The 6,807-nt window shown below is 44.1% G+C and overlaps 1 protein-coding gene and 1 long non-coding RNA gene across 4 annotated transcripts in view; one reads left to right on the forward strand and one right to left on the reverse strand.

The window, feature by feature from the left end:
* The window catches only part of LOC121698481 (collagen alpha-1(XXVIII) chain-like), a 30,484-nt gene that overhangs the window by 4,525 nt on the left and 19,152 nt on the right, over positions 1-6,807 (reverse strand). For all 3 annotated transcript variants that reach the window (XM_042080621.1, XM_042080623.1, XM_042080622.1), the window contains exons 15-28: positions 6,441-6,509; positions 5,087-5,155; positions 4,695-4,763; positions 4,486-4,554; positions 4,245-4,316; positions 4,075-4,143; positions 3,643-3,714; positions 3,383-3,451; positions 3,063-3,131; positions 2,843-2,911; positions 2,626-2,694; positions 1,952-2,020; positions 309-377; positions 65-133 (exon numbers count right to left, since the gene is read on the reverse strand). In XM_042080621.1, the coding sequence (XP_041936555.1) occupies positions 65-133; positions 309-377; positions 1,952-2,020; positions 2,626-2,694; positions 2,843-2,911; positions 3,063-3,131; positions 3,383-3,451; positions 3,643-3,714; positions 4,075-4,143; positions 4,245-4,316; positions 4,486-4,554; positions 4,695-4,763; positions 5,087-5,155; positions 6,441-6,509 (972 nt within the window). The remainder of the gene's footprint in view (positions 1-64; positions 134-308; positions 378-1,951; positions 2,021-2,625; positions 2,695-2,842; positions 2,912-3,062; positions 3,132-3,382; positions 3,452-3,642; positions 3,715-4,074; positions 4,144-4,244; positions 4,317-4,485; positions 4,555-4,694; positions 4,764-5,086; positions 5,156-6,440; positions 6,510-6,807) is intronic.
* LOC121698484 lies at positions 4,101-4,918 on the forward strand. The gene is made up of 3 exons (XR_006026770.1): positions 4,101-4,282; positions 4,521-4,585; positions 4,685-4,918. It is a non-coding gene; the product is annotated as an uncharacterized LOC121698484 (long non-coding RNA).

A 6,807-nucleotide genomic window follows, 5' to 3' on the forward strand; every position in this document is an offset into this window, starting at 1 on the left:
TTAAAAAGGACGTCTTTCAGGTAAAGGTCAGTAACAAGCTACAGGGAGGGAGATCCTTGTGTACCTTTGGCCCTGCGAAGCCTTCTCCTGGGGGACCCCTCGGTCCTGTCCCCCCTGGGGATCCTTGGTCTCCCTGAGAACACCCACAAGAACAAGCAGGAGAGTCAATGTGTGTGTGTGTGTGTGTGTGTGTGTGTGTGTGTGTGTGTGTGTGTGTGGGTACGACAAAATAAATAAACAGCATAATATATAACATACGTGTATTTGCACGTTTGCATGTGTTTATGTATAGGTATAGTGTTCCATACCTTTGGTCCCTGGAGACCGATTCCCTGGGGACCTGCAGGACCTGGAGGCCCAGGTCTTCCCTGGTTTCCCTGGAGACGAGAGAGAGAGAGAGAGAGAGAGAGAGAGAGGCACTGATAAGAGATCTGGCAAACCATCAAACATTAATGCCAATACAGGTTAAGAGAAGTGCTTTGGCAAACAAAAATAAATACTGGCGTACGCACAATATGTTTGTGTGTGTGTGTGTGTGTGTATGTATATGTGTGTGTGTGACAACATACAACACCCATCACTGTTCATTCTTTACTATAAGCCTTCTCCATCATCACCATTGCCCTCTGTAGAAGAGGCACTCCAAGGAGCTTAGCACTAGCGTCAGTCTGGTTATAATAACCATAGCAAGTGTTGGTGTTTAAACACATGTAGTAGCAGATGGTTTCTGTCTTTGCCTTACATTCTCTTACACAAAGACCTTTGCGTGCGTGTGTGTGTGTGTGTGTGTGTGTGTGTGTGTGTGTGTGTGTGTGTGTGTGCGTGTTCACTAACATGACAGCAGAGACATGAATGATAACCTGTTAAAATGATATGCTCACTGGGGCAGCCTTTGAACATAAGATCCCAGCAGATCACTTCTGACATGTCATATGGCGTTTGATTTTACTGAATGAACTCCGCCACCTCTCTCAAGATCATCTGGGCCCGATCAGATTTTGCCCAGGACTAGATACTTATCCACTTCAATAGCACCAAATAAAAAAAGAACAGGACCATAACTCCATGGCTGTGAGCTCAGCTTACTGTTATAGTGTTCAAAGGAGAATAGCCTGATCATTTTAAAGCGGATGATTTTTGACTAGTTATGAGTGTTTTGATCAGATGCATATGAGTAATTATCGACTGATGATTCAAACTTTGTGGGATTCTGTAGGCTTTGAGTGGTCTTGAACGCAGTCACACGGCACTGTATTTAATTCAGCAACCACACGTGGTACAGCCAAAGTCCTATTAGGCAAGTCAGTCCCCCCACTCGACGGCTATCTTGCAAGGCACTTTGGGCAGTTATCGGGCAGCTATTTTCCTATTCAAGTGAATGAGGAAGGCATACAGGAAGGGGCGGAATATGTGTAGGCTAGACAGCGACCATATTTGCATTACTAACTAACCCCATCCATTTCTATGGAGGATTCTTTGAGTGCTGTCTCCTCATTAGAGGAGAAGTCTCTACAGTGTGGTATTATAAGAGAGCTTGCTAACCTCAGTGGATAACACGGAGCTTAGGGTTATTGACATTAAGTCAAAACTATTGTTTCTTCACATTTTGTCGCTGATGTTGAAAACGAAAAGTCTAACTTAAGTCTAATTTAACACAACATCTACTGTATTTCCTAATTTAATACCATAAACAAGATCTTAAGAGTGTCTGACATGCCACACGAAAGCTTTTAGTTAATGCACAAGACACTTTACTTGTTGCCTGACTTTGCACTTTGACCATCTTCTAAATAAGATCCCCATACTGTATGTATGAAACAGAGAGATAGAGAACAAGAGAAAGAAGAATAGAGAAATAGAGACAGAGAGAGAGAGAAATAGAGAGAGAGAGAGAGAGAGAGAGAGGAGAGAGAGAGAGAGAGAGAGATAAGCTGTGTGTTTCTGGACTTACTGGTGGTCCTTGCACCCCCTCTCCTGGCGGTCCAGGCAAGCCAGGCTGCCCTCTGAAGCCCACATCACCCTGATGACAAACATCTAATTAAGGAAATATGTCTTATAACTTGTCAAACATATGTCAAACATCTAATTAAGGAAATATGTCTTATAATTATAACACACAACACACACACACACACACACACACACACACACACACACACACACACACACACACACACGCGCACACACACATTTACAGAAACGACACAGATAGAGAATAATGAGACACATACAGCACTTAGCATATAGAGAGAGAGTGTGTGTGAGAGAGAGAGAGTGAGTGAGTGAGTGAGAAAGAGAGAGAGAGAGAGAAAGAGAGAGAGAGAGTGTGAGAGAGAAAGAGAGAGACAGAGAGAGAGAGAGAATGAGAGAGAGTGAGAGAGTGAGTGAGTGAGAGAAAGAGAGAGAGAGAGAGAGTGAGTGAGTGAGAAAGAGAGAGAGAATGAGAGAGAGAGAGAAAGAGAGAGTGTGTGAGAGGGAAAGAGAGAGACAGAGAGAGAGAGAGAGAGAGAGAGTGTGTGAGAGAGTGTGTGAGTGAGAGAGAAAGAGAGAGACAGAGAGAGAGAGAGAGAGAGAGAGAGAGAGGGAGATAACAACACCACACAAACACAAAAGTGTTGTTTGTACCTTTGGTCCAGGGAAGCCCAACCCTTCTGGGCCAGGTTCACCCTGAAGCCCGGGAAGACCAGGAGGGCCCTAAGGGAGACAGGACCAGACTCAAACCCAGAACCACAACAAGAACTAAAGTCAACCCCAAGCACTAATTGCACTCTCTGACATCAAATTTCAACTGAAGACAAACAGCTGACTGACAGGCGTGTAGAGTCTGGGTTTGTGGGCTTACCATAGGGCCCGGGTAGCCATCCCCTTTGGGTCCAAATGGACCTGCTGGACCAGGGTCTCCTCGGTCCCCCTATAGGGAGGAAAAGGGTACATTAAACAAATAACCAAACAAAATAAAATACTGATCGTCTCTTATTCGCTTATCTTTGGCATACAGTGGCAGTAAACAGAGATTTGTGTCCTGAGATATAAATTGGAAGAAACATCAAATAATGACTTACTTTTGGACCAGGAAGTCCATAGCCAGTCTCTCCAATCGGGCCAGAAGGACCAGGTGGACCGAGATCACCCTAAGCATGTGCAATTGGTACCACAGGTTCATTTAGATTCGATTGGTTTGAACTTTATTCATTGCATATAGTAAAAGTACAATGAAATGCAATTTTGCATCTACCGCAAAGTGCAAACAGTGCAATAGAGAGTACTGTATAGACACACAATCTAATATGTTTCAGTGTTTCCCTTATCAATAGCTCTGGTATATCACATGCATGCACATGCACACTTCTATGGTAATATGGAAGCTGGTTGATTGACTTACCTTTGGCCCAATTAATGCACGTCCTGGCAGACCAGGAAATCCCAGTCGTCCAGGTGTACCTGGCTCACCCTAAAAATCAGATTACAAGGTACTGGATGACACTAGGACTAAATGAGCAGCACCAACAGTTCAAACAGGGAGTTGTATGAGTCACTGCACAAGAAATGCAAGTTGCATTGGACAGTGGCTTTGACAATAGATAAATTAAACAAATGAGAAAGAATAGCTGTTCCATAAAAATGAACACATGAGGCTCTCACCTTTGGCCCCGAGGGTCCAGGCACACCAGATGGGCCAGATAAACCCCTGACTCCCCGCTGGCCTTGGTCACCCTGGACAGAAGCAGAAAACACGCAAACTAGCAGTTCATACTGGCATAACAACACTGGCACCACAACATCCCCGCCCACACAAAACAACACACAAACACAATAAACACTCTGATACAAGTATAACTATAGCTAGTGGGTACAGGGCTGTGCAGTGAGTAAGAGACATGCTAGTGAAAGATGCTAACACCCGTGAGTTTTAGCTTCCTTGTTAGCATGCCTGACTCCTGAAGCTGCCAGTTTGAGTCTGGTGTGGGACTGTGCCTGTCTATATAATGCAGGTATTATATAGTATATGAATGAAGACATGAAGATAAAGCTAGTGAAGTGAAGATATTTGTTTAAAGATTAAAATCACTTTACCTTCTCTCCCTGGGTGCCAACTCCTGGTGCCCCTTCAAGTCCCCTTAAACCTGTTGACCCGGTTTCTCCCTGATAAACACACCATATATTAACTAGCAGTTAATGCAACTACTTTATTTTTGTGGACAGCACCAGACACCATGTTAAAGAGAGTCATGTGTCATATGTACCTTCTGCCCAGGGGCTCCATCCTCTCCTGGAAGACCAGGTACCCCAGCAAACCCAGGAGACCCTGGTTCACCCTGAAGAAACACACACACACACAATTTACTCGAACATTTACAAATACATATTTACCTCATAGAATGGACCACACAAGGGCAAATCAAAAAATGCTGATATCTAATGTCACTGCGTTGACCTCTGACCTCTAGTCAACTTGCTCTGTCACCTTCTCCTCTCCAGACTCACCTTTGACCCCGGCTCTCCTGCCCCTCTTTCCCCAGGCGATCCAACCTCCCCAGGCAAGCCCTGATCTCCCTGAAGAAGAAAGATGCCAAAGGGCATACATGTAAGCACTAATGCATATATAGTGTACAGTATACAGTGTCCTTGAATTTCCCCTGGGGATCAATAAAGTATCTATCTATCTATCTATCTATCTATCTAGAACAACATACCTTTGGTCCTGGAAACCCCTCCCCTTTTGGTCCACGGAGTCCTGGAGGCCCCCTCGGCCCTTCTGTACCCTATGGGATTTAAGGCAATCACATTGGCCTACTAAAATACACACATACACATCAGTAATCAATATGAAACAGCAAGGTGCAAAAACAGAAAGAGTCTAAGCTCATGGTAACAGGACCTCATAATAAAAAAACTTTAAACAAGACATTTAATAATCTTTTATGGACTAAATTGTTATTGAAATTGAGAGGCAAGCGCGCACACACACACACACTAGCACACTTAGGTGCACAAACAGAAATCCCTATGGTAGTGCACAGAAGAACACACACACACACACACACACAAACACACACACATACACACTGGATAATTCCTTTAGTACCTTCTCTCCTTGGATACCAGCACCTGGTTGGCCGAGTGGACCAGCAGGCCCAGGAGGCCCGAAATCACCCTGAGAATTAGGTACAAAGCCACATGCGCGCACACACACACAGACACACACACACACACACACATGCACACACACACACACACAAAGAGAAAGTTAGTTCCACAATCCATCATCACAATTCCTCCTAGCCTGAGGCTCACCATGTAGGAAGACAGGGAGTGCCAGCATAATGTAGGGGAACCACAATGCAAACACACATTTAGAGTTTTCAGTAATGGCATAAGCCGCAATGTCTGGATAACTGCAAAAACAAAGGACAAGAAGGAACATGACAGTATTACCCTGAGAATCCAGAGTTCTCGCGAGAGACACTCTGTCAAAGAGCAATGATGCACATTACTTTTACCCCAACATTCCGGGGAACCAGCTAAACTGATGAAGACAGCGCTGCAACGTTGGAGGACAGTACACATTGGTTGTAGTGTTATCCTTAATCTTTCTATATTATCAGGGTCTGGATTTTCCAGGCTATGACAGTATGGAGATTCTGATCAAAATAAAAGACTATATCAACACTTAAGTGATTTTTTTTGTCACTGGAAGATGCTAAGATCATTAGATGGCTCATTTGTGCTAGATTTGTGCTAAATCGGCATTGTCAATCCTGCGAGCACTTTGTCAGTGCATTCATGACAACATTTCTTTTTCTAGAACTGTATCAAACAAGCTATTGTGTTGTCTAACTATACATGCCATACTACGCTGTTCTGCTAGTATATTACACTAATTCTCCACTGACTGGCATTCCAAGCATCAAGAGGTGAAAAAGAAATGTTGACCTGATTATTGTTAGTGTTAACGCTCAGTGACAGACCAGAGCTGTTCTCAAGAGTGTATAGATGAGAAAGCCTCTTGTAACCTGGTGATAGGCAAGTCAACACTGTCCTCCTAACAACATGTACGTGTATCTAAACATGCATGTTTTTAGTTTAGCAGTGAATATTGCTAGCACAGTTCGTGGTGTTTTAACACAACTCTTCCTGTCCCTAGAATAAACCTGATTTGACATCAAGGCTGATCTGGGAATGTCTATAGACTGTGCCTGTACCCTGTGAGGTTGGGAGAAAACGTAGAACTGTGTGGTGTGTGTGGTGTGTGTGTGTGTGTGTGTGTGTGTGTGTGTGTGTGTGTGTGTGTGTGTTTGAGGATGCGGATGTCTGTGATTGCATGTACACATAATGTGTGTCTGTGTATGCATCTGAACAAGAAGACATGTGTTGTAGAAACTATGTAAACAAATAGGTGTTTGAGTATGCATGGGTGTGTTTTCATAAATCCTACTCACCTTATCTCCTTTGATGCCGATTCCGGGGCCTCCCCTAGGACCCCTGGACCCCTCTGGACCCCTTTCTCCCTGTAGACACACACAGACACACACAGACACAGACACACAGACACACACACACACACACACACAGGTCACTCCTTTTTATAAACATTTCTATAGCACAAAGTCATTGGCAGCGGGAACTGTGTGGTTTCAAATACCAAATAGTGCCTCTTAAACATGGCTGAATATATAAATATACACATATATTCAGGCAGTAGCAGATGCTGGAGTGATCTGGCTCCAGACTCAGCACCCCCACCCACCTGCCATGCAGTCCTGAGACCTCCACTGTGTTGACTGAGGAGATAACTACACTGAAACG

Source organism: Alosa sapidissima, chromosome 23 (assembly GCF_018492685.1).
Source record: "Alosa sapidissima isolate fAloSap1 chromosome 23, fAloSap1.pri, whole genome shotgun sequence".
Lineage (NCBI taxonomy): Eukaryota > Metazoa > Chordata > Actinopteri > Clupeiformes > Clupeidae > Alosa > Alosa sapidissima.